We start from the raw sequence: 27964 nt of genomic DNA on the forward strand, positions 1-27964 counted from the left end.
TTGTCTGTTAAGGTGGTGGTGGAATGCGTCGATTTCGTCGTGTCTTACGGCGGTGAATGTATCGTCAACGCAGCGTAACCAAAGCGGTATCGGTAGATCGTCGGATTTCAGTTTTAGTACATTGTAATGCCAGTTGAAGTTTGTCACCAAGGACCTAAGAACTACTTGAAGCCCAGTGGCAGAGCATCCGAAGTGCTAATCGAAGGGTCGTAATATTGGCAGCACTCTGACTTCTTATATCCGAGTATGCCTGTATTATTAGCTAAATAACATCTTATACTGTTTTGAATCCACTCACCTGAATAGAATAGTCCAAGGAATCAGGAAATTTCCAAGAATAGCTTGAAGGTATGGCGGTGTTCTTGACCCTTTACTAGCGAATACAACCAGAGCTCCACTCAAAGCGTGACAGAAGCCAATGAAGAAGAGCAGAAGGTGTGGAAAACGTTTTTCCGTTTCGCCGAGAACTTGAGGCGAAAAGATTTTAATGAACAACGTTCCCAGTCCAAATATTATGACAAACGACAAACTCGCAAAAGACAGCACAAAGTAACTGTCGACTGATTTGCCCGAATGATTTCCATTTACGGAGTCGATCCAGAGCGGAAGGGAAACGTTTTCTACGACTTTGCCGGCTATGGCGACAAAAGCGAATAACAAGTTTGCCCAGTACAGACGAATTTCGCAGAATCCAATCTTAACCACATCTCGTTTTCGATAAAGTGAGGTTGGGCGAGATGAATCGAAATGTTTGGAAATGCTTGACATATCACTATCTTCATAAATCGGATAAGAAATACTGGAAGAATTCATTTTTGAAGAACCGGCTGGTGATTATTCAAAGCGCATTATTCTCCAGAGAAACCCTCTCACTGATTTTGAGAGAAGGTTTTTTACTCTTCTCTGCCGGATAAGATCTCGGCCTCGGGAAAATACTTGAATATGACATTATACGGTTGCAAGGTCGCAATATGTTAAGTAAATTGTGTCATGATCTTAAAAATCCTGGGCTCTTCATAGAATGTTCAGCAATAATGTGGAACAAATAAAGTTTATCCCTTTTCGGCTTTATCCACGTCGCAAAGATCAATTTGCACAAAATTGTCGCATCACTGTTGAACTCACAAGAAACAAATTTGGCAAAATATAAAAGTACGTCTTATTCTTAAAACAGAGACAAGGCTAGTTTGAGATTTGAGTAACCCTGGGTGTCTATGACAACTTATCATCAACATCTAAATGTCTTTTGCTGGCTGGATTTGTCTAAGGATAAAGCCGTAAGAAACACGAAAGGATATGTTGGGTTGATAAAATCCTGTAATTCACAAGATGCCATTTCGCCGGGCAAAGCTTAAAAATACGTCTATTTTTGTCACAACAGGCACGTAGCTCAACTCAGCAGCAGCATCCAAAGTGTCTAGTGATCTAAAGGACTTGTTCGTTGATGAAGTCCTTAAATGTATTCATGCATAGTCACATTCTTTCAATGCACTTTTCTCCAACGAAATCTCCTGCATCGTTTTTCTATAGATAATCTTGTTGTTTTTCTTAAGGCTTGATCCCAAGATAGATAACTAGAAAGAGACATTTCGTTGATGCTAATAAGTTGTCAAAGAAACACGGGGTTATTCAAGGGTAACAAATCAGCTTTGTCTTTCTTTTAGGAATAAAAACATGTCTTTATGTTTTGCCATAATGGTGTCTATGTGAATTAGAGTAGGGATGAAGGAAATTTGTGGAATCCAGGCTTCATGACGTTGATAAAGCCGAAAAGGAATAAGCCTTTGTTTATTTGTTTGTTCCATAGTATTATTCAACATGTGAAGAACCTGGGATTTTTATACTTCTTTCATTTGCTTCATTTGGCAAATAAATTAGGAACGACGTCTCTGTATCTGGAATATTTTAACTTTCAAGTATATTCAAGTACATCCTGTCTCCTACGATTAATATTTGGTCAACTGTAGCAGTATCGCAGTGCCACACTGGACATGATTGTGCACACAACGGCGCTGATAGAATAAAAAGGCTAACATGTGTGCAACTGCAAATGTCGCCATGTAAGGATTAAGATGACCAAAAATTACTGTAAGTAGGAATGGAATAAATAAAAAAAGAAAAAAAAAGGAAACCGATGATGTGGCATCAATAAAATTGTTCACGCTGGCCTTAAAAGACAAACTGCTTTAATTTCTTTTAATTTTTCAAGAACCACACAAGCATTTACACCAATACTGTTAAATTACACATACAATTTTTTTCAATCGATCGCAAACTCATCCACACCAGTTTTTTTTGTATTTGCTTATGCACTTTATAATCATATTTTTTTGTCAGCGTTTTTTGAAATATACTTTATCTGTCTGTTAAGCTAGCATGGGTCAGCGTTTTTTGAAATATACTTTATCTGTCTGTTAACCTAGCCATACTGCTTTGATATCATGTAGAAGCTAATCTGAAATTAGTGTGGAGAAATCCACACTTTAAGTAACAAATTGTGCTGTGGATCTCTTTCTAAACATGCGATAAAATCAGATCTTGTCCCCTTTTTTCGGACGAACTGTTAGCACTTTGCAAATGAATGCTGTTTACAAGCATCCTTGAAACACAGTTTCTGGTCTAACTGCAACTGCTTTTAAGTCTTTCAAAGTCTGCTTTCCGTGCTGCAGAGAAGAGGTTGCTCTGGTTCTAGCGCTGAGTTATACTCCCCACTTTGATTTTTATTTGTGTCTAGCGAAATCTCTGGTGCCCTGCGATAAAGAGGAGAAGTAAACGCCATCGTGAGAAACCGGTCGGTTTTCGCTCGTCTCATAATATGTTTTGAAGGAGAGGGGCAAGGGGGGAGGGGGGAGGGGGGAGGGGGGGTTGGTGGGCATTGATAACACAACACTAATAATTGAGTAAACGCCGCGGCATTTCAACAGATGAATACGGTTGACATTTTTCCTTACCCCATGTTGTAAACAAAAATGGCGGGAACCATGATGGCTAACGCACCGATACTGAACTAAGTGCTCACGTGACTTGCGGGGTGCCATTTGAATGGTGTTTCGTTGAACAATGTCCAGAAAATGAAGCCCAGTGGCGTGACCAGTGACTACAGGATATGAAGATAAAATGATTTCATCATCAATGGCTACATATCAACAATAGATTTCTTCTCATCACCTTTCATGTTCTCAGTTCCAAGGTTACCCATTTAACTATTTCCTATACGCCTAACTAACTTCACTCCCCGTAGAAGTGGTACCGTACTTCACAAACCACACGTTGATAGAGGAGACTTTGACTGGGTTTAAACATTAAACCAAGATTACACTGGTATGTGTTTTATATCAACCTGTGGACTGGAAAACAGGCGCCACACTCTCAATCAATCAGATATGAAATTTAAACCAAGAGGAAATGTTGGACAGTGTCCCATTACCGACACTGATGGCGACCTTTTCAATTGCATTTTTCTGCACTTCAAACGGTTAGCTTGTTTTTACTTTGGTTCATTTGCTAGTGGTGCATTTATCTTTTCTCTAATATTCTTTAAAGATCGATCAACGATAAATAGTTTAATTGATCCCCCTATAAAGCTTTGTAATATTCTCCCCTCAGTGCAAGTTAATTGCCAGTCAATGTTCTCCCCCCTCTAAACAATGTTGGCGACGACTGATTCCCTTGCGTTCCCACATGGAAACCACGTGAAATAGTCCTCCTACTTACCACCCGGCTAACAATTAAAATGTGCTTGAATACGCCTATTCCACGATTGAGCGCCAAGGTAAAGATAAAAATGATGCCTAGATTATCGGCGTGTCTCGGTAGATTGGCTCCACCAACATAAGTTTAATTTGTCTAATTGTTTTTATCTAACGGCACGCAATCAAAGTATACTCGTATTCGAATGCCACTGTTCCACAATCGTGGAGAATTAAATTTAATCTGAGTGTCTAGCTGAAAGAAAAAAATTCCTAGAGTATGAGTATCAAATCGTTCACTTACCGTGACAATAGCCAGCCAAGTGGCTCCCTCGGCGTGTCTCAGTAGATTGGCTCCACCAACAAAGGATAAAACGTGCATGAGGATACAAATAGTTCCTCTGGTACCTGAAGTGGAGTCACAACCTGCGGCGCCAAAGAAGCATTGAACTCCAAACCACCAACTAGAAATCAGACATAATTCGGTTGAGCAAAAAGTTTTGCAATCGGTCTCTGGCTAGGTCAGCATTCTAAACTCCCAAACTGCCTCTCTCCACCCAAGAATATTTATAAATGAATACCGACAAACAATCTGGGCAAGTTATCGAGGGGCAACCCGAAAAGTACGAGCTTTCCAACCAGAAAAAGATGCAGTTATTATAGTCGCTTTAGAAACCGTGATGAATCAGTAGATTTGCAAATAAGCCTGGCATAGAGTTTTGCGATGTCAAATCTTGTTTCAGTTAAACAGCTATTTAGAAAAAAAAAGAGAGAATTCAACGAAAACTCACTTTTCCCCAAACTCTTGGATATTGCTAACATTTCCATACCACGGCAGAATGTCCAACCAAAACAAAAGTCCGACACAGAGCAGCTGATATGAAGACATCCAAAATAGAAAATACAACAAGTTGATGCCTTTCTTTGAGGATTGACTTTCCATCTTCACTCCCTTTTCTTCGATCACGTTCATAACGGCTGCTGGAACCTAAAGAGTAAAATAAAAAAAAATCAGCAAGACCCATTAACAACAAAGATCGGCCAAGAAATTCTCTTTTCTAGTTTTTACACATTTTCTTGTGTTACAGCTGAGAGAATTGAATGATAAGTTTATGTGTATTCATCACCTGGTTGGAATACCGCTTTTTAAAATTCAAGATAACTTTTCATAATTGTGGCAGACAAAGGAGTGTCGCACATACCATTTAAGTCAAATTATGATCTTGTTAAGCTAGTGAGAATCAAACCATTTCGCATTGCTCACCTAGATAAGAGAAAATTGAAATAGTACTATGACAATTCTGACTATTTTTGACGTTGAGTCCTACTTACGAAGCCAAGCATGAAAATTATGGGCCACATTACTCTGTAAACACCCTGAGCATTGTTTTTCGTTTTCTCGGCTTTGGGATCAACTTTGGGAAAAATTGTTGGGATGAGGCAAATAAAAAGACCAACAACCACGATGACACCACAGGACAACTTCAGCAGGGTGGGCTTCTTTCGAACGATCAGCAACCTTCGGGAGAAAAAAAAACCAACAGCAGTGTTGATGAGTAATCTCGTACCCAGATCTGATTGGGACTAGGAGGGAATAGAATGGTTTTCACGAGGAACGGAGGAGGAGGGGAGAAGGGGGGATGGAGCAAGGGCAGGGGGGGGGGGGGCGGGAGGAGGGTGGAGAGAGGGCGGGGCTGGAGGGAGGGCGTGTGGGTGGAGGGAGGGTGAGAAGGCAGATTTCTGCGCGCAATTCTGAAATGATCGTGAGATGTCACGGTAAGAACTGAAAATTAACGTAATGTGCTAATAGAAATTATTAAAGGAGAGAAGTGCGTAGTTTCGCTGAGTATTTTTACGAGTTGAGACGTATTTTGACGATCCCGCAAGTCAGCATAAGGGAACATGATGACTTATTTCCATGTTGATCTGCTGGCATACAGAAAGAACTTTTTGAAAGAAAGAACTAATGAAAGTGTCATACGAAGTAGTATCCAAACATTCCTATCCTACTGAGCAATATGCAGTTTGTCACCAAGGACCTAAGGACTACTTGAAGCTCAGTGACAGAGCATCCGAAGTGCTAATCGGAGTGTCGTAGTATGAGCAACTCTCCAACTTCTTATATCCGAGTATGCCTGTGTTATTTGCTGAATAACATCTTATGCTGTTTAGAATCCACTCACCTGAATAGAATAGTCCAAGGGATCATAAAGTTTCCAAGAATCGCTTGAAGGTATGGCGGTGTTCTTGACCCTTTGCTTGCGAATACAACCAGAGCTCCACTCAAAGCGTGACAGAAGCCAACTGAGAAGAGCAGAAGGTGTGGAAAACGTTTTTCCGTTTCGCCGAGAGCTTGAGGCGAAAAAATTTTAATAAACAACGTTCCCAGTCCAAATATTATGACAAAAGACAAACTCGTAAAAGACAGCACAAAGTAACTGTCGACTGACTTTCCCGGACGATTTCCATTTACGGAGTCGATCCAGAGCGGAAGGGAAACCTTCTCTACAACTTTGCCGGCTATGGCGACAAAAGCGAATAACAAATTTGTCCAGTACAGACGAATTTCGCAGAATCCAATCTTAACCACATTTCGTTTTCGATAAAGTGAGTTTGGACAAGATGAATCGAAATATTTGGAAATGCTTGACATATCACTATCTTCCAAAATCGGATAAGAAATACTGGAAGAACTCATTTTTGAAGAACTGGCAGGTGATTATTCAAAGCGCATTATTCTCCAGGAAAACTCTCTCACTGATTTTGAGAGAAATGGTTTTTACTCTTCTCTGCCGGATAAGATATCGGCCTCGGGAAAATATTCTACGGTTGCAAGATTGCAATATGTTAAGTAAGTTGCGTCATGATCTTAAAACTCCTGGGCTCTTCATAGAATGTTCAGTAATAAGGTGGAACAAATGAAGTTTATCCCTTTTCGGCTTTATCTACGTCACAAAGATCAACTTGCACAAATTTGTTGCATCACTGTTGAACTCAGAAGATACAATTTCGGTAAAATATAAAAGTACGTCTTATTCCCAAAACAGAGACAAGGCTCATTTGAGATTTGAGTGAGCCTGGGTGTCTATGACAACTTATCAGCAGCATCTAAATGTCTTTTGCTGACCGGATTTGTCTAAGGATGAAGCCGTAAGAAACACAAGATGCCATTTCACCGGGAAAAGCTTAAAAATACGTCTATTTTTGTCAAAACAGGCACCTGGCTCAACTCACCAGCAGCATCCAAAGCGTCTAGTGATCTAAAGGACTTGTTCGTTGATGAAGTCCTTAAATGTATTGATGGTCATATTCTTTCCATGCACTTTTTTTCAACGAAATCTTCTGCATTATTTTTCTAAAGGAAATCCTTTTGTTTTTCTTACGGCTTGATCCTATGTCAGATATAATAATGATAAGACATTTCGATGATGCTGATAAGTTGTCAAAGACACACAGGGTTATTTAAGGGTAACAAATCAGTTTTGTCTTTCTGTTAGGAATAAATCATGTTTTTCTGTTTTGCCATAATGATATGTATATGAATAAGAGCAAAGATGAAGGAAATTTGCGGAATCCAGGCTTCATGACGTTGATAAAGCCAAAAATGGACAAACATTTGTTAATTTGTTTATACTATTGAAAATACTATTAAATTACACATACAATTTTTTTTTCAATCGATCGCAAACTCATCCGCACCAGCTCTTTCAGTCGTATTTGCTTATGCACTTTATAATCATATTTTTTGTTCAGCTTTTTTTTTAATTTACTTTATCTGCTTGTTAACCTAGCCTTACTGCTTTGATGTCATGTAAAACATGCTATAAAATCAGATCTTGTCCTTTTATTTCGGATGAACTGTAATCACTTTGCAAATGGATGCTGTCCACGCGTATCCTTGAAACACAACATCTTAGTTTTGGCCTCTTCCTCTACAAGTGTAATGATAAAACGCAAGTTTAACTGCTACTGCTTTTAAGTCTCTTAAACGTTATAGTTCGGTGGATGTCTGCTTTCTGTACTCGAGAGAAGAGGTTGCCCTGGTCCTAGTGCTGAGTTATACTCCTCACTTTGATTTTTATTCGTGTCCAGCGAAATCTCTGGTGCCCTGCGATGAAGAGGAGAAGTAAACACCATCGTGAGAAACCGGTCGGTTTTCACTCATCTCATAATATGTTTAGAAGGAGAGGGGGAAGGGGGGAGGGGGGAGGGGGGAGGGGAAGAGGGGGGAGGGGGGAGGGGAAGAGGGGGGAGGGGGGAGGGGAAGAGGGGGGAGGGGGGAGGGGAAGAGGGGGGAGGGGGGAGGGGAAGAGGGGGTTGGTGGGTATTGATAACACAACACTAATAATTAAGTAAACGCCGCGGCATTTCAACAGATGAATACGGTTGACATTTTGCCTTACCCCATGTTGTAAACAAAAATGGCGGGAACCATGATGGCTAACGCACCGATACTGAACCAAGTGCTCACGTGACCTGCGGGGTGCCATTTGAATGGTGTTTCGTTGAACAATGTCCAGAAAATGAAGCCCAGTGGCGTGACCAGTGACTACAGGATATGAAGATAAAATGATTTCATCATCAATGTTTACATATCAAAAATATATTTCTATATATCACCTTTCATGCTCTTTCCAAGGTTACCCATTTAACTATCCCCTATACGCCTAACTAAGCCCTCCATCCACTATGCTATTGATGCCCCTAACTTCACTCCCGTCAGAAGTGGTATGGTACGGTACCCACCACCCGGCTAACAACCAAAATGTGCTCGAATACACCTGTTCCACAACTGAGCGCCAAGGTAAAGATAAAAATGATTCTTCAAATTTTTCGCTTACCGATACAATAGCCAGCCAAGTGGCTCCCTCGGCGTGTCTCAGTAGATTGGCCCCTCCAGCATATGATAAAACGTACATGATAATGAAGATAGTTCCTCTGATGCCTGACGTGGAGTCACAACCTGCTGCGCCAAAGAAGCATTGAACTCCAAACCACCAACTAGAAATAACACATAAATTCGGTTGAGTAAAAGGTTTTGCAATCGGAGACCAGTATCTAGTTAGCATGATAACAAAGTAATTTGCATTTGAAAAGCAGCAAGGTTTGTATCATAACAAGGTTACCCTTAGCCTCATTCCTGTTCAAAGGCTTGGCAACCAAGCACCCAACTGCAAAATGGACTATTATAACATGTCAACATAAATGACTCCCGATGGGTTTCTTGAGGCAAAACATCCTGATCCTTCAATTTCAATCGCGTAAATATCTCTTGATTTCGGTTGCATGTGGAGATCTTTGCTATCCGCCTGCGTTTAAAACTAGAATGTGAATGGAGAAAGATAGAAAGGAGAAGAGTCCATGGGTGAAAATAAAAGGAAGCCTGGCTGTCAGCACAAGAAGTAAAGAAATTAGACCCGCAATGGCGCAAAAATCTCACCGAAATGGATAAAGACTCGTGGTTTAGGCAATCTTCGCTGCTCGCATTCGATCGGCAACCATTCAGTTTTGCCGCGTCTTGCTTAAGCCGCTTTTAAGTTGAAAAAAAAGTTGAGATAAAAAATGAAGTTCGGCAGAATAGAAACAAAGGTCTGAAGTTACCCGCGAAATATGTTTTTACTAAGAGTCTCCTGAGACCCAGGACGCTTCTGTGTTTCTATTGGCGGTCGGCATGTGGAGTTTTTCAGAGTGTTGACATCACTTGACATGTGGTCAACTAAAGGCGTGACTTGTTGGTTAAACTTTGGAAGTGGAAAAAACCTACTTCGTTCTTAGGCGAATGTGCCTTATTTGAAGGAAATGATAGGGTATATATACTAAACGGATTGCCTTGAAATTTGGACCGAAGACTTCCAAGATACCAACTTAAACAAGAAAGTGGCGAAATTCCGTTTTTCCAAAATGGATCTTCCGCAATGGCCTCCGACGTAAAGCATATCGGAAAAATTTTGATTTGAAAACTCGACAGATAAATTGCAAATCAACCAAGATGAACATGGCAAATCCCCTCACGGATTTGAAGACCAACCCTTCAGGATTATTGACAATGTGCAGAAGTTTTATTTGTGCGGTCAGATTTGATTTACAACTAATTTGCTCAAAAAAACATTTTTGGTTTACGATTAGATCACGCTAAAAAAGGAAATAATCTTTGCCCAATAGTGCATTTCATAGCCTCTCCGATGATATATAGTTTATGGTGGTTATGCTTCAAATAGCGCGTTTTTTTAAGTTTTTTTTTTATTTTGCGAAGGGCACCCGCGAAGGTCTACCTTATCCCTAAGTTATAGTCAGGAGGTTGTATGCCTCTATCTACTCAATGTTTGGGAAACAGACTGTTATGTCGTGCAGGAGACTAAACCTGGCAGTAATTGACGGTAGGAAATTGAATTTATACGTCAGTAATGATACTTGATTCCTCAACTGATTGAGGAGACGGAATGAATAAATGGCCAGTGCACTGTACTGTGCTGGATGGTTTTACGGGTTATTGTGTAGTTGTGATAGGTCAAGACATTTTACTCTCAAGTGCCTCTTTCCTCTTAGGAATTTAGATGGATACAGGCTCCGGCAGCAACCTGCGCAACTGTGCGAGGGAGTAACCCGAAATAGGCATTAGTCCCTTCAGACTCGGAATGAATCCCTAAAGCTTTGCAAATAGATCTAGCGTTCAGATTTGTGTTACCAAATCTTGTGTTAGCTATGAACCATTTGGAGAAACAAGACACGAAACTCACTTTTCCCCAAACTCTTGGATATTGCCAACATTTCCATACCACGGCAGAATGTCCAACCAAAACAAAAGTCCCACGCACAGCAGCTGATATGAAGACGTCCAAAATAGAAAATACATCAAGTTGATGCATTTCTTTGATGATTTACTTTCCATCTTCACTCCCTTCTCTTCGATCACGTTCATGACGGCTAAAGGAGCCTAAAGAATCAAAGCAAACTAATCGGCCATGTAACAGGGAGATTGGCTCAGTAAGTGACATTGAATAGTTTCTCGCTAAATTCGGTTAGCTTTATGGTTCATTGCTTTTATGAATTGGTGGAGAGATTGGTAGATGACTTTGTTTACATGAACTCCTGCCGTTTGCGAGAAATTAAAAAAGAAAAAAAAACATCAAGACGTAATCCAGCCAAACTACAGTAAGTCAAGTATTTAAAAATTTCGATAATGAGCGGTTGCAGTTTTTAAAAACTAATTAATAGGGAGTTTTAGATCCACGTTTGTTTCTGAACACGTGTGAACCGAAAGCTTCTAGGAGTCACGTGACCAGACTCCAGCGGTCACGTTCGCCGTCCACGTTTGAACTTCGGGCAAGGCAGTTTCTGGCACTTCAACTCCCACGATGCTTGTTTTCTTTCTGTTGAAGAGTTCTCACGTATTTCCCATAAATACATGTGAACAGAAGTCTTTCTTCATAACCAATCTGTTTGGGACGCTAGGAAACCAATCTTTTATTCTCATTTTGTGTTTGAAATGAAGGACCTCCATCCTTTCTGCAATTCAAGATGGCGGCGCACGCTGTATTAACTTTTCTTTTAGGTGAAAGCCGACGTCGATCTAAAAAGCCGAAAGTCTCGAAACTTCTAATTACTTACCGCGGTTTGGCGTTAGCGGTGAACACAACAAACGTGGATCTAGGGCCGGTTTACATGGATGCAGGGGACCTCAGGTAGGTGAAGTAACCCGCCTAGCCTTGGTCGAAAAATAGCCCGCGTTTACATACAATTTTGCAACCCCGGGATGCTGAGGTGAAGTTTCTAACGGTTATTGTCACGCTTGCAATCAGGGAAGTAAGATGCCACTGCGACGACTTGTGGTAAAACGTTGCAAAAAAAGTTAATTTATTTTCTTCTTAGATTTTCACCGTTTCTGACGGTACAACATTTGAATGTAGTGTGAAGTTCGAAGTAAAAACGTAACTTAATCGCTGTCGAGGTTTCATTGCTAAGAGGAAGTAAAAATTGGTGTTTTAACGTTTTAGCTTTGCATTAGACGGCTAGGAATGTACAAAGTTTTGACGCACTCGTCGTCTTTCGCTACTGTTTTGCTCATTTGATCTTATTGTAACATGAACGCCACCCCAGCCAGGCGGGTTATCCCACCTTGAGGCGTTTACATGGCAAATCGTCACCCTGGCTGACAGAGTTACCCTACCCAGCACCTATCATGTAAACGTGATCACGATAAAATAAGAGATTGTATGGACAGGCGGGTAACCCCGCCCAAGCGGGTTACCTTACCCACGTGGGGTCCCCTACCTCGATGTAAACAAGCCCCTAAAACGTTGCCGAAGAAACGTAATTTTTAAACTTGAATACCGGAAACAGCAGCGACAGATGATATATATGAAATCATTAACCGAGTTATCATGGGAGGCATAAATAAGAACAACTTCCCAGTGTGGCTATTCTTCGCTATTCGCCATCCTTCGTCACTATTCGCCTTTATTCGTCACCATTCGCCACTATTCGCCACTATTCGCCACTATTCGTCACTATTCGACACTACTGCCACTATTCGTCACATTTCGTATTCGGTCGTTATTCGCACGGCACAAAAACCTTCGTTTGGGTTTATCACTAGCCCAGAAATACAGTGAAACTTCTATTAAGCAGACAACAGGTAGGCCAAGCTCTAGTTATCCATTTTTCGGTTTCCTATTCCACAGGGGGACAACCTGCTAAAATGGCCTCGTTGCAGCAAAGTAAGAGGTCACAAAACAAGCGATGCACTGTGGAAGTAAGGTGAGGTATTTTTATTGAGAATTTGACTGCATTTTAACATCCTAAGAACGGTCGTAAATATTCACATACAAACTCTTACATTTTCGTCATGACTCTTTTTTCACAAGATTATCAACTCACAGCTGGAGCTTGGATTACCTGTGAGCCAGGTTCCGAAATTAACGTCTTATGTTTCCCTTTATTACAAACCTCAATTTAACGGACGTCTCTATCAAGTATTTGGCTAGGTAATTTCTAATGTAAAAAACCTTAATTAAGCAGATACCGGACTGACAATTGACAATGTAGTGTATGGGATTACGTCCTTGTAATTTGAACAGACACGCTGAAAGAGTCTATGTACCGCGCGTATGATCTTTGCTCTTTTGCTCTTGTTTTTGCATTATTACTAACAAATTAAAGTTGGTCATGAAAAGTAATGAATTTGAACTCTGGATAGCTTTGTTAATAACACAGAACTTTTTCACAGAACAGAGTTCCCGTTGAATTTTATTCGTTCACAAGTATTGCGCAATTTTCACAAGACACTTGGGAAGGTCCCGAGCGTGTACTTAAAAACATTATTAATGGTCACGTGAATTAGTTCTCTCAGTTTACAATCTCTTGCAAGGTGGTTTTACCCTCCTTTCGCTGCACCTTTATAAAAAAAACACCTTTGAAGACCTCAGAAACAAAGAGAAAACGAGCGGAAGTAAACTCAATTGGAAAGAAAAGTGCTTCAAAGTCATAAATCGGCTAAAAACATATTCCCCTCGATCGATGGATATGGACGCTAAATAGTTTTTAAGGCGGTGCAGCGATTCTATAAAATTCTTGTCTTCAAGTCGAAAATTAATGATCCGTTTGGCTGCCATTTGGCTATATTTTATACATATTTGGCAGCTGATCTACCATGGTTTGTGGTATTACATATTGCACTGGAATCGACCTTTGCTTTTTTTTCACGCAGGCACCTTGTGCTATTTTGCTCCATTGTCGCGCGGTTAAATTTAATCACTTGCTTGGGCACAAGTTGAATTTTCAGCATCAATTGTGTAGTCCTTCTCCGATATTTTAAGAATGTTTGGTCGCTAATTCATCAGTAATTCTCCTTACTATTTGCTATACAATTCTCATGATGTTAGCTTGGAGAATTTGGTATTTGAACAAATGAAAATTCCCAAATCGTTTTTTTTTTCATTCTCGTTACTTGTCTGGTTGACATTGCATTGACACTGTAAGGAAAAATTATCTCGTGGTCGTTCATGCGAGTTAAAGGATTAATTGAATTATTGAGAACACCATAAGGTAGCTCCAAGGTCCTTTGATAAGGCACACAATTTTAGCTAGAGTTCTCAAAAGAAACGCACTCCTAAAAATTGACTTGGACTTGAATGCTAGTTGGGTACCGGATCAGACACTCTATTCTAATAACACACAAACTAAATTCGTGTGGAATTATCGAAAGAAAATCTTTAATATTGCCTTAGTGTGCGTTGGGATTGGTTTAAACCAGTTTTAAAATTTTTGATCCAGATTAACTAACAAGAAATTAAGCCATTTGGCTTTGCCCGCTTGGGTTAATCAAACCTAAAATAGCATTCGGTGAAATTTCGATTTCTTTGACATAACGTTGTACTTACGAAACCAAGCATGAAAATCATCGGCCACATTACTCTGGAAACACCCTGAGCATCGTTTTTTCTTTTCCCGGCTTTGGGATCAACATCGGGAAAAATTGTTGGGATGAGGCAAATAAAAAGACCAACAACCACGATGACACCACAGGACAACTTCAGCAGGGTGGGCTTCTTGCGCAAAATCAGCATCCTTGGAAGAAAAAAATTCACAGCAGTGATGTTGAGTCGTTTCGTGAACAATGAAGAACACGCTAATAAAGTTATATCTCCATTATTAGAATGTAAATAACAGCAAAGAAGCTGCTAGTGTGTTTTTTGTAGGAACCCATCGTTACGAACAGGCACGTTCATTTTTAATCAATTTCGTCATGTAACCTTTAGTCATGCGTTTGCGGTATCATTTGTACAGGACACACTTTGATTTTGTGGCTTGATTTTGATTCATCTGTTTTATGTCAAATTACTTGTAATAGTTTCGGACGCTTCAAGACCATGACATATAATAAACAAGTTTCAATCGAGGATACAAGTTATTCTTTTCTTTACGACTTTATGACACCCATCATGTCAGTGAAGAAAGTTATTTTAGGCTGATTGCAAAGTCACATGAATTGATGTGGAAACAAATGTTTGCGGGAATTCCTTCTAAGAACTTGTCCCTTATGATAAAATTCTTGCCGCCGGAAACAAATCAAGTTGGTTCTAGTTTTTCATGTCATCGTTAGAAAATCAGCAAATAAGTCACACCAGGAGCCCATTAATGGGCTCCCGGCCACATTGACTAACGATACCAACGAATACTTGTCACCGGCACCCAAACTTCAATTATGCCGTTACATTATCACTTAAACGTGACGGCCGAGCGCATCATGTAATGCTTGCTTTGAAGTGGACAGAGAACCTTCTTCTATAAAAACGATCCACTTACCTAATTAAAATAGTCAAAGGGATCATGAAGTTTCCAAGAATCGCTTGAAGGTATGGCGGTGTTCTCGACCCTTTACTCGCGAATACAACCAGAGCTCCGTTCAAAGAGTCACAGAAGCCAACCAAGAAGAGCAGAAGGTGTGGAAAACGTTTTTCTGTTTCGCCGAGATCTTGAGGTGAAAATGTTTTAATGAACAACGTTCCAAGTCCAAATATTACTACAAACGACAAACTCGCGAAAGACAGCACAAAGTAACTGTCGACTGATTTTCCCGAATGATTCCCATTCACGGAATCGATCCAAAGGGGAAGTGAAACGTTCTGACCGACTTGGCCGGCTACAGCAAGAAATGCAAAAAATAAGTTTGCCCAGAATAGACGAATTTCGCAGAATCCAATCTTAACTTTTTTTCGTTTTCCATAAGGTGAAGTCAGGCGAGATGGCTCGAAATCTTCAGTGGAAATGCGTGACACATCACCGTCTTCATAACTCGGGTGAGAGCTACTGGTAGAACCCATTTTTTGGAGAATTGACAGGAGATTCAAGGCGCCGTGCTTGCCGCGAAAACTTCTCAACAGCCTCGAGAGAAGGTGTTTATCTCCTCCCTGCCGGATAAACTTTAGTGCGTCCTCGCTCTTAGAAGATTGGATTGAAATTTTTAAGTTTCAAGGTCGTTATATGTTAGTAATCAAGTTGCGTCACAACATAGAAATCTCGTGCTCTCCATATGCTGGACAGGGCTATATCTACGTCAGAACAGTTAACTTAAACAAGTTTTTTTCATCACATTCACAAGATGCCATTTCGGCAGAAAAATAAAAAAATAAAAATAAAAAAAAATAAAAAAAATAAAAATACGTTTATTCGTATATGTAATCGCATGGGCCCGAGAGTAATGGAGGATTAATTTCACGTGTATTCTGAAAGTTTTCTTTAAATTGCCTGAGTCGCTTGGTGCATTCACGCACGATGTCCGCGCGATGAAGTTCTTTAAATACCACCACAAATTTCAAGACAAACATAACTGACCAATAGATTAAATGAATGTTTCATTCTCAAAATACAGTTAACAACGTTATACGGCCTCATTCAGTAAATTGCAATCAATATATCTTTGCTGCAAACAGCAAAAAGGCTCATTAGGCATTAAGTAATCATGCTGTTTGTCACCCTTGAGGAACCCTCTGCGTCCATAACAACTCAACTGGGTCATCGGGTCTAGACCCCAGTGAAAAACACAAAGAAGATCGAACTTGTGGCAAGCACGAGTACGATTAAGGGCGCCAACTTCTCAAGGTTAACCAAACATAACAATTAACAAAAACAATCGAAAGACTGCATAAATCAACAAGATAAAAATAATTTTATTTCTTAATAAAGAAAGAATAAATTTCCAAAAGAAATACAGTTCTGTCCAAAGGCCGTTCATAACTCTTTTGTTATGAATATTAAAGCCGATTTTTGTGAGAGAGCGCACTTTATTTTGTTTCGGTTTACCACATACAGACCACATGATGTGTTCGTGGTTAATTGTTGTTGATGAGAGACGAACAAAATCTGAGGGTTATGAATACAGTCATGAAAAATTTCATATCTAAATCACATCTCGGTCTGAATATCTTAATTAAATGAAATGAAATGTTAATCAAAGCATTTGTGGTATTTTCTCGCCTTCGTGGGCAGTTTGATGCGTCTTTTTACGAAATTACCTTTAGCCGGAGGCCGTTCAGAGAAGAAAAGGTGTCTCCCTTTCTTTCTAAAAATCATTCGTACAATTACGTTCCCACAAGCTGCATTAATTTAAAAGGTGGCTCCACCTAACAGTGGAAATGAAAAAAATGAATCTATTTGGAAAGTTCCTCTCGAAAAGCTTAGTTATTGATCAGATAATTCATCCGTACTGGGGACTGATTGTTATTTATCTCCTGAGGGGGCTGGAGGATTTGGGTTGCGTTACCTTGATACATTTTATGTCATTCCATCCATCACTAGTGCGCAGGTGTCTACTATGTTACAAAAGTTACGTCCGTACAAAGCTGCTGACATTGATAACATAAGTTCTCAGCTGTTGCGTATAGCGGCACCTGTTATAGCACGACATAGACTAAAAATTGAGATCAATTTCTCGTTTATAATAAATTTAAATATTCACATTATATGGATGTCATATCAGTTCAATAAACATTCAATTAACATTTCATTTCATGATTGCCTGAAATAATTGCCTGCAATCAATAAAGCTTCCTTTTGTACTTGTTGGATACTTCGTTTTTTGAAAAGGTTTGTACTTTGTACTTTGGTAGTTTTTCGAGGTCGACTAAGATATATCACGGTAGACCTGTACGTGATTATAATTTTAGATGCTCATGTACCGAAAAATCTAACACTCGTAGGACAGCTGGGCGCGTCACGTCTATATCTCGCCTCCAAAATTTATCGAGATAAACAAAAGTTATGTTTCTTCACGCACAAACAAAAATATCTTATATACTATGATCGTGACAGGAGGGATACGAGATATGATCGTGACAGGCGGGATACAGGATAGGGCTGGTACAGGTGGGATCATAATTTAGCCTAAGTTGCGCGTAACACGACCTCAGAGACAATTGCTTTAGAAACGGATTTGATTAATGCTCTCGAGTAAATTGAGGCTGACAGGCCTAAGTGACTCTGTAGTACGTCCAGTTTTCTCTGTATTAGTTCAAGTGTTTACACGACCACATAGTATGTCCAGTTTTCTTGCCTTCTTTATAATTTTGGATAAGCTCGTATCGTACATTGAAACGAGTATCACTTCTTTCGGAGGCTTTGTTTTTCTCTAGAAGTTGATGAAGGCTGTTGTATCTTTGAGATATTACTTCTGTTGTTGTGTGATCGGCCGAAGAATTTTATCCATGTATCAGGATAGCTTTTCTGTTGGTCCATCCACAGGTGGAATTTTTTAAATCTCGCTTATAAAATCCGTAAACACACCGAAGACCACCGTTTTTAAGCCAGTTAAATATGCATGAAGCAAGTCTTTGCCTTTCTCCACAATGAGAGTACATTATCTCTATTTAAAGGTTATGATTGGTCCATGAGTTGGCAGGGAACTAGAGCAACTTAGGTTTAGCCGGCGGGGTCGGGATGAAAATATTCATTGCATTGCGGGATGCGGGATGCGGGATTGGAAAAGTCTATTTTTGACCCTCATATATGAACTTCGTAATGGGCCTCGCTCTCCAGAGAGTCTCTGGAGAAGGTCTGAGGTTCGATTTCTTATGGGAACTCAGAATTATCTCCTTCTCCCACGCTCGAGACAAGACGAAAATTAGACATCTTTCTCTATTTCTTTAACGAACTCAAAACTCACCATCTTTCTTGTTCTATTTACAAAACAACTTATTGCACGATTCCAAAATAATTAGTGGAAATAATTGTTCCAGTTTGATCAAAGATCTCTAATTCGAAAAGTCAGAACCAAATCATTAAAAACGGTTGTTTTAGTCCTTGCCAAATGACAATTCCAAAATTTATAAGACTTTGTCACGGAATGATTGTAAATGAGAAAAGGCGAAATGTAGAAGTTGCCAAATACCAAAAGAAACATTTTAGTAGCTTTGGGTACTTTTACTATCTAGTTATTGTTGAAATTTCACCCTCCTTAAACGCTATAATTTCCCAAATTGTTGGTTTCAGACAACAGAGGACGGGCTGCATCAGATAGAGGTTCAGAACGGTAAAAGCGACATCGATGCGACACCTCAAAGTCTCTTCGCTCATTTCCATCAGTAGAAATCTCTGGAGCTCTGAGACAAAAAACAAGGAAGGTGGTAAAACAAGTTGAAAAATTTTGGGCTAACTAGTTAACGTTGGGGGTGATCTTGTTTACTTCAGGGGAGGAGGAGGGGGGGGAGGGGGGGAGCAGCTCGGAGAGGTGGAACGAGCTTGCAAGAAACCTCATAAACCAAACCCAAGACAGAAATGAAGTTTAGTGCTTGGGTGCAAGAAGGTCATCAAATGTACCTGTTTCACTCTAGTTGCCATACAATTAACCTTAACATGCCATAAGGTAGTTTACTTGATGAAAATGGCAATTGGAAAGTTCGAGTGAACAAAGGAGAGATATTTCCCCGTTCAATTCATCAAGTCGTGGTACAATTCGTGGGAACCAACTTTTACTCCCCGCCCCGCGTGTGTGTTCCGTGAGAAAGGGGTGTTAAATATTATAACAGAGTCCTTAGAAACTAATGCAATGAATAATGAAGAGTTTGTTGTGTACAAACCAAAAATTTCATTTGGCGCGAAATCATGTTCGTATACTTGTCCGAGAACATTATTTATTCCCATATAGAACAACTGTCATCCCTTCCCTTCCCTTTCTGCTATCACCTCTGCTTCAAGCGTTAAGGTAACGAGATTAAAGGAAACAATCACCCACCAAAATAGGTCTTGATTGTTAAAAAAATTCTCCTTGTCAGTATCAGAAGAAATGTTATAAGGATGGTGTGGAGAATATTCACACTGATCACAGAGTGTAAGGGGTTGAGAGAGAGTCGATTGTTTACTTTCTTACCCACTATGGTATACAAAAATGGCGGGAACAATGATCGCCAGCGCGACAATACTAAACCAGGTGCTGTTGTTACATCGAGGCTGCCATTTGAACGGGACCTCCTTGAACAATGTCCAGAAGAGAAAGCCAAGGGGAGTTACCAGAGACTAAGAAATAATAATCATGACAATAATAATTAAGATAACAATAGACGGTTAAGAATATATGAAATTCATATATTTGAACTGCGGATAAAGACGTGAATGAAAGTGATCCTCGCAGTAATGTGCACTACTTAGGCAGTAGTGAAAATAAGGCCTGAAAAAAAAAAAAAAAAAAAAAAAAATTCAGGCCTGTACGGGATTTGAACCCATGACCTCTGCGATACCAGCGCAGCGGTCAAGGTCAAATAAAACGGTCAAATAAAACGGTCAAGGTAAATCATTTCAATTTGAAGGAAAGACTTCTGCATTATATGTAAGTCGCCTTAGGCAAGATGAAATGGCTCCTTCTTGGTGTAGAAGACACAGAATACGGCACAATAGAACACCACCTCATTAACCTTCTGTTTTCGTCATATTCCTCGTTCTTTTGTCTTTTTGTTTTCTTCTTTTGTCTTCTACACCAAGTAAGAGCCGAGAAGGTTTCAGTCTTAGTTGAACCGCACTCCCCAAAATTTTGTAAATAACTCGTCTCTATTTCGTTATTCATAAACTTTCCTCGTGTTCTCTCAACCTTCAGCGTAGGATATTATACCAGTAAAGTGATAAAAAGTTCGATCTGTTGCTTTAATCATTGATCAATTGATAAATGCCTTAGACAGTACTTTGTTGGCCGACGCAACCTTGACCCTAGTTTTTTTCAAAGTTCCATGTCTTATTACTCAGACACATTTATTACTTTCCCTTCAAGGTTTCTTTCGTCTGAACGGGTTCAGGCTGGAACGAAACGGGAAGAGTTTTGGGCGGGATGGCCTTGGGACAGGAAGAGATTAATACGCGAGAACCTTCTTTTTTTTACTTTTAGCCTGCTTCTGTGCCCAGTTTGCGAACTGAACGTATTGAACAAGTAATGGCGAGTTTATTCGCTCACCGACACAATCGCCAGCCACGTGGCTCCTTCAGCATATCTTAATAAGCAAGCTGCTGCAATGTGATTTAGCAGATGCATCACGATGTACATTGTTCCTCTGATACCTGATGAATAATCACAGCCGGCTGCACCGAAGAAACATCGCAATCCAAACCAAAGGCTGAAAAAAAAATGTCAATTTACAAGTGTTACTGCGGTGATTTCGTCCATTTCAAGTCCTAAACTACGAGGCCAGTTTTCATCTCACTCTGTTCCGGTCCGCGTAACTTAAACCGATCGTCCAAAGCTATATATAGACCATGTTTAACTACCAACTGAGGAACAATAATCGTCTATCTTGTATGCCCTTGTATGCCGTAAACAATGTGTAACTTACACTTCGTTTGAATAACCGACCCTTAGGCTTGTAGAAAAAGCGAGGGAATAATACTAAAAAAAATGATGAAATAGAAAGTATGACAGAATTAGGAATGAAGAAAGAATGAAACATACGAGAGAAATGAAGAATGAAAGAACGAAAGAACAAAAACACAAAGGACGAAAAAGCGGAAGAACGAGAGAACGAGAGAACGAGATAACGAAACAACGAAGGTATACTTACTTTCCGGTACACTCTGCCAAATATGTAACATTTCCATACCATGGCAAAATGTTTAACCAGATTAGGAAAACAGAGATACAAAATACTTGATACGTGGTCGTCCAAAATAAAAAATAAATGACGCCAATCCTCTCTTCCGATGTTTCATTTTCCTTCTGCAATCCTTTTTCTTCGAGAATAAACATTAGCGCTGCCGGAATCTATAACAACGGAAATTCTTGTAGGGCTTATTAAAATTGAGAAAAATTATTAGAGCGCCATGCATAACGTGGCCCACAACAACAGCTGCTAAGGAGACAAAAAAACACGAAGCAACCCCAAACAGATAAATTCACTATGAAGGTTGATACTGGATCATTAGGAGAGTAGAGCAGAGATAAACTTTGCAACTGTTTAATAAACCATTCTGGAGAGCGTCGATGAAATCTCTCGCCCCACTCCCCTAATGCCGTCTCTAGATCAACCACAGGCAGCCCAAGATCCAGCTGTGAGATAATCATCTTGCGAAACAAGAGTCATGGCGAAAATAGAAGAGTTTGTATGGAAATGTTTACGACTGCTCTTAGGAAGTAAAAATACAATCAAATTCTCAGTAAATACCTCGCCTTACTTTCACAGTGCATTGCTTGTTATGTGGACGGTTACTGTTCTTTGCTGCAACGAGGCCATTTTAGCGAGTTATCCATTTCTAGGTTTACTACTCCTAAGAGAAGGACAAGGCTGCATTCTCCATTTCCGAACGCCCGATCCGAAGAGCGAAAAATCCAAGCTCAAATTGACCGGGCGGCCGCAAATCCAACGAAGAATCCAAGCACATACAGTTTCATTTCAATTCACTTCTAACTCAATCCTCCCCATGAAACCGACGCTAAGCCGCAGTTTGCTTCCAAATTTCCAGTTTAGACGTTTCTAACGACCCGCGTACGCATTCACCTCTAAGGCCTGAGTAGTGAACGTTGGAAAGGATAACTCGCTAAAATGACTTCTTTTCAACATAGTAAGCGATCAGACAACAAGCAATGCACTGTGGAAGTAAGGTGAAGTATATATTGAGAATTTGACCGTATTTTTTTTTATTCATAAGAGCGGTCGTAAATGTTCCCATGTTCGCAAGACCCTTATTTCGTAAGATGATAATCTCACAGCTGGAGCTTAGGCTGCCTGTGTATCAACTAGCTAGGGTCATATCCAACGCGTATGTCATGTGACTGCTTTGTTCTTCACACCCATCCGCAACTTCTAAAATTACCGTTGCCATCGCATCCGGTGAAACGGCAATACTATGGGCCACTTTATGCTATTCGAGTCAGACTTGCCCACCACAAACTTGATAATGGTCACATATAAATTAAAGATTTACTTACAAATCCAAACATGAACATAATAGGCCACATCACTCTTGAAATGCCATCAACTTCGTCTTGATCTCTGTTGCTGAAATCCAACAAAACTGTTGGGATGAGGCTAATGAAAAGACCAATCATTACCACAAGACCAGACAAAAGTTTTTGTCTAGACGGTTTCTTGCGCACAATGAGGATCCTAGAAGAAAACAAAACAAAACAAAAAAACAGATGAGACTTGTCAGCACTTTTCCTAACCTCTGTAGGGCTGCCCCTACCCTCCGCGGGGGCATCTGTGCACAAGCTACTCTTTCCCTTCAGGCTCCTCTTCGCCTAATCAAATTTGCAGTGAAATGTAGAGCCTGGAGGGGGAGGGGTGGGGATGGGGCCGAAATAGAACAAGTAACTTCTTATAAATTGCTTGGTGTAACACTCGATCAAGATCTTACATTTAGCGACCACATTTCTAGTCTAAAGGCCAAGCTTTCTCAGCGTATTGGTTTATTGAAGAAGATAAAGAGGTACCTTCCAATAAAAGAAAGACTCTTATACTATAACGCCTTGATTAAACCCGTCCTTATGTATGGGAGCATGGTTTGGAATATCTGCGACGCTAAAGAACTCCACTGTCTCCTAAGGTTACAGAAAAGGGCTGCCCGAGTAATTCTTGGAGTTGACTCTTATTCTAGAAGTGTTATAAACTTTAGTAAACTAGGCTGGTTGCCTTTTTTGATGAAATCAAACTAAATAAGTGTACAATGATTTTTAAGAGCCTTAAAGGCGATGTTCCGATTTACATCAGAGACTTGCTCAAGACGAACAGTTCTGTACACAATAGGTCTACTAGACATGGCAATTTAAATTTAGTGTGTCCCAAATACCTAAGAAATAACGATGGTGGCAAGGCATTCAGTGTTGACGCAGTTAAGTTATGGAACAGCCTTCCCCATAATATCAAAAATAAGCCTAGTATAAAACTATTCAAAACAGCTGTGAAAAAGTATTTTATAAGCTCATATAGAAACCTGGACAACTTTGAAACAATATTAAGCAATAGCACATTATCTAATTTTAATTTTTTATAAATTAATTCTATCTTTCTGAATATTTTTAATATATCCTGCTATTTCTATCATAGAATTTTGTAATTATTTGTATATTTATCTATTTATTAGTATTATTTTGTAATGCTGTATAATCTAGTTAGAGGGCCACAGGTTTGTCAGCTTTTCCGTGTCCCAGAACGTGTCCCCCTCTATAAATAAAGTCCTTATTATTATTATTATTATATTGCAGAAAAGTTACTTCTACTGTTCTTATCGAGATACTATCCTCAGGGGCATCACAGCTACGGTAATGACACCGATATGTTGTGTCAAATACTGCTCACAGAAATTTCATCTTCAAATCACTCAAAATCATGTATGTACTGAGCATTTACTATTCTCCCTCTCATCCGTACGGATCCATTCCTAGCATGTCACGCAACGTTGGGACTGTTGTGTGACAAGAAGGAGATTGTCACGGCTGGTTGAGGCTTTTTTATGTCTCAAAGCAGCTTTCTCGTGCTTAAATTGTAGCAAAACTATCGAGCGAGAGATCTACAAGTGATTAGGTTGGCTCTGTAATAGAAAATAATATGGTGTCGCAGTTCATATAGCGATTCTTGAGAAGCAGATTCTATCTGAATGGCGCACGGGCCCATAATTTTTTCTTTTATATAAAATATACAAGGACCCAAGCATAAAAAGGGGGGCATTTCTATTGTACCTCGATCTTTTCTAGCTACATTTATCGCAAATAATTTGATTTACCTTGTCGTTCCTTGTATTAAGGAATTAATTATTCAGCAAGAATAAGGTTAAGACAAATCAGCATGGACTCCCCGTGTGAATTAATATGGATGGGGAACTCAAGAATAAATGTTTGTTCGAGTAAAGAAGATAACTTTAATTCAGCGTGACTGTATGGTATTGAGTCACAGGGATCACCATATCTAACCCATGCTCATGAAGTTCTCAAACTGAGCAGCTAACTTGAATAATAACATCAACTCACCTGAAAAAGATAGTCAAGGGAATGATGAAGTTTCCAAGGATGTTTTGTTGGTATGGTGGAGTGCGGGAACCTTTACTCGCAAATGAAATCATTCCATCGCTCAAAGAGTCAAATAAACCCACCAAAAACAACAGCATGCGGGGAATTTTTATTTTCCTGAGAGCGTTTGGTGTACATATTCGAATGTAAAGAACTGCAAGTCCAAAAATCACGAGAAATACCACATTTGTAAATAGTAATACAAAGTAGCTGTCCACCGTGTGCCCCGGGCTGTTACCTTTTGTAGAATCGATCCATAGGGGAAGTGAAACGTTCTGGCCAACCATAGAAAGGACTGTGATAAGTGCGAAAACTACGTTCGCCCAGAACAGCGGAAGTTCAAAGAAGCCTATCTTTACCGTGGCACAATTTCCATCTTTTGAGCGCGGAAGGGAAGGTGTTGACTCGGACGTCGAGCTCGGCTTTCTGTTGGAATTCGAGTTTATCGCGAAGGCAGATGAGACTCTCGGTGTGGATGAATCCATTTGTGGAATGAATTATCGACGCTTTGTTTGTTTGTTTGTTTGTTTCTTTTAAAGCTTTTGGAACGGGTACCCCTGGATGAAGGCTCTCTCGCTTCGCACCCAAGCTGATACAAGCCGACAGTGTCATGACACTCTGGTGAGAAGCACGTTTGTTAAAAACGGGTAATTTCGAAGCCCGATCATTTTGTTGATCACGCGCCATACAGAGCGTTGACCCGACGAACTCAATCTAATCACCAATCACTTAACTGTGATTTTGTGCCTCTAGGGGAAAGCATAACAACATGTGGTTTATTTTCGAACTTATCTTGGCTTAACATATCTCATGTTTGTTTCTTGTACCCTACGTTGGATTTTAAAAATCGCTACCTTTGTTGATATAGTTTGTAACAGCCGTCGCAGTAAAGAAATGAAGATGAATTTATTAACCAATTTTTTTTCAGAGAAATACAAATTTTTCCCTTTTAAGAAGTCATACGTTGAAAAAAACTATCTGCACCTGGCAAAGGTCACGATTTTCACGCTTACACTTTCCACAGTCACCGTGTGAGGAGGGAGGGTCTCAGTGGGGTTGGCCAAATTAATTATTCTGGTCGTTAGTCGTAAAAACGTTTAACGTAATTGTTTTCTTACAAAATCATCAGAAATAATTTAACCGTTGTTCATAAAAAGGCCTAACTCTTAACCGCTTAACGTAAAAGCTATCACCCTATGGGAGATCCTCGTGAGAATCAGACGCGATATGCAGGTGTGTATTACATCATCTGAGGTTACACGAGGAGCTTTGGGCTTATACTATTTTGCGAAACGAAACGAAACGAAACGAAACGAAATCGGGTCAGATGAAATAAAACAAAAGAAATAATGCAGATATATTTTCTAATAAGGTAAAGATAACTTTCACAAGGATTTTGGAGTAATCGTTCATTAACAAGAAGGATTTTTATTCATTTCGCAAAATAGTAATTTTAGGAGAGTTACTATTTTGCGAAATGGACCATTTCCACCCCTGCGGTGACAACGTGACCTCTTTCATGTCACGAGAATACATCTAAACATTACAAATTAGTATATCAACGAACATTTTGGCCTCCTCTTATTTCTTAAACCGTATTAAAATATATTTCGCAAAATAGTAATTTTAGGAGAGTTACTATTTTGCGAAATGGACTATTTTCACCCTGAGGTGACAACGTGACCTTTTTCATGTCACAAAAATACATTTAAACATTACAAATTAGTATATCACCGAACATTTTTGGCCTCCTGTTATTTCTTAAACCGTATTAAATTGTATTTCGCAAAATAGTAATTTTAGGAGAGTTACTTTTTTGCGAAATGGACTATTTTCACACCTGCGGTGACAACGTGACCTCTTTCACGTCACGAAAATACATTTAAACATAACAAATTAGTATATCACCGAACATTTTGGCCTCCTTTTATTTCTTAAACCGTATTAAAATATATTTCGCAAAATAGTAATTTTAGGAGAGTTACTATTTTGCGAAATGGACTATTTTCACCCCTGCGGTGACAACGTGACCTCTTTCATGTCACAAAAATACATTTAAACATTACAAATTAGTATATCACCGAACATCTTGGCCTCCTCTTATTCCTTAAACCGTTTCAAAATTTATTTCGCAAAATAGTAATTTTAGGAGAGTTACTATTTTGCGAAATGGACTATTTTTACCCCTCAATAACTTTCTTATCGGGTCACAAAAATACGCTTAAACATTTCATTATAGTATATTCTCGAAGGGTTCGGTCACCTCCTCTTTCTCTATCCAGATATAATTAATTTCTCAAAGTAGTAATGTCAGAAAAATTACTGTTTTGCGTAATAGCTAGGCTATTTTCACTCAGCGGTAACGATGTCGTTATTCTCGTGTCATACAATAGGTTTTCGGTAAGTTTCGATTTAAAGCACTATCAAATCTCAAAAGGTCTAAGCTATCTTCACCTATATAAACGTCTTCTAAGTTTATTTCGCGAGGCAGTAATTTTGGAAGAATTACTGTTTTGCAAAATGGACCATAAATGATTTAAATGCCGCCTGAGAAAACTGACTCGTGACAGAATGGGTTTACAGGTCTCACCTTCCCTTGTAAGTAAGTGTTTTAATTAGCTGTGGTCTGTACTTCTTCACTACCAAGCAACAAGGCGGTGTTTTCCTTTCCTCAGCTTCAAATGATTAAGTAAGAGCCAACTAATAACTCCATCTCAATAAACATGCAACAAGAGGTTTGGGCTAACAGTTTCATTTAATCAAAATCGACAACTGTGTAGTACCGTATTGCGTGACGCCGAAACCAAGTCAAGAGAACCCTGCTGAAGGCCCAAACCGAGGTTGTGTCCAATTAATGACAAGGGAGGGAGCGGAAAGTAAGAGGTAAAAGCTGTTTTTACTAGCGACGGAGCTATTCTAGGGGGAAGTTGGCATGTTCTCCTGAGAGATTTGAAAGACTCGTTTCGTGCGTTTTGAAGGGTGTGCATTGTTTCGGTGCAAAACCAACATGACAGTTTTCCAGTGGCGGCTAAACATGTTTAGACTCTCCGTCTCGTATAGAGAACAGAAGCATACCCATGCCTAAATAGTCGTCCAGCAGTTTTATAATCGCAAGTAATACAGTTACTTTGCTTCAAAATTTTTAATAAAAATAATATACATGGAAAAGTTACGCGCTTCTGATTACACTCCCGTCGCACACCTCTTCCTTACGAGCAAGAGATCGTGTTTCGCATTTGCGCAAGTTCCACGTGCTGCAAGAAGTTCGCTTTGTGCTCGCTTTGTGTGCTGCTAAATCAGG

The 27964-nt window shown here is 39.6% G+C and overlaps 3 protein-coding genes across 4 annotated transcripts; all 3 read right to left on the minus strand.

Annotated features, from left to right (window-relative positions):
* Positions 1–2218: 2218 nt before the first annotated feature.
* On the minus strand, positions 2219–7177 carry LOC131778605 (crt homolog 2-like). The gene is made up of 6 exons (XM_059095026.2): positions 5873–7177; positions 5022–5208; positions 4481–4677; positions 3994–4153; positions 2952–3097; positions 2219–2750 (listed from the first exon to the last, which is right to left on the minus strand). Exons 1-5 carry the CDS (start codon positions 6385–6387, stop codon positions 3008–3010), a joined length of 1149 nt encoding a protein of 382 aa, XP_058951009.2. The 5' UTR covers positions 6388–7177; the 3' UTR covers positions 2219–2750; positions 2952–3007.
* Positions 7178–7375: 198 nt separating this feature from the next.
* On the minus strand, positions 7376–15664 carry LOC131778596 (crt homolog 3-like). Its single transcript, XM_059095018.2, has 6 exons — positions 14994–15664; positions 14069–14255; positions 10427–10623; positions 8531–8690; positions 8093–8238; positions 7376–7797 (listed from the first exon to the last, which is right to left on the minus strand). The coding sequence occupies exons 1-6, from the start codon at positions 15509–15511 to the stop codon at positions 7674–7676; spliced, it is 1332 nt and encodes a 443-aa protein (XP_058951001.2). The 5' UTR covers positions 15512–15664; the 3' UTR covers positions 7376–7673.
* A 2649-nt stretch (positions 15665–18313) lies between these two features.
* LOC131778608 (crt homolog 3-like) lies at positions 18314–25304 on the minus strand. Of its 2 annotated transcripts, XM_059095031.2 has the most exons (7): positions 24902–25304; positions 24625–24817; positions 22588–22765; positions 21224–21423; positions 20623–20782; positions 19552–19697; positions 18314–18784 (listed from the first exon to the last, which is right to left on the minus strand). In XM_059095031.2, the coding sequence occupies exons 1-7, from the start codon at positions 25146–25148 to the stop codon at positions 18640–18642; spliced, it is 1269 nt and encodes a 422-aa protein (XP_058951014.2). In that variant the 5' UTR covers positions 25149–25304; the 3' UTR covers positions 18314–18639. The 2 variants fall into 2 exon arrangements, with proteins under 2 accessions (XP_058951014.2, XP_058951013.2); XM_059095030.2 differs by having other exon boundaries at positions 24625–25304.
* Positions 25305–27964: the final 2660 nt, after the last annotated feature.

Source organism: Pocillopora verrucosa, chromosome 7 (assembly GCF_036669915.1).
Source record: "Pocillopora verrucosa isolate sample1 chromosome 7, ASM3666991v2, whole genome shotgun sequence".
Taxonomy (NCBI): domain Eukaryota; kingdom Metazoa; phylum Cnidaria; class Anthozoa; order Scleractinia; family Pocilloporidae; genus Pocillopora; species Pocillopora verrucosa.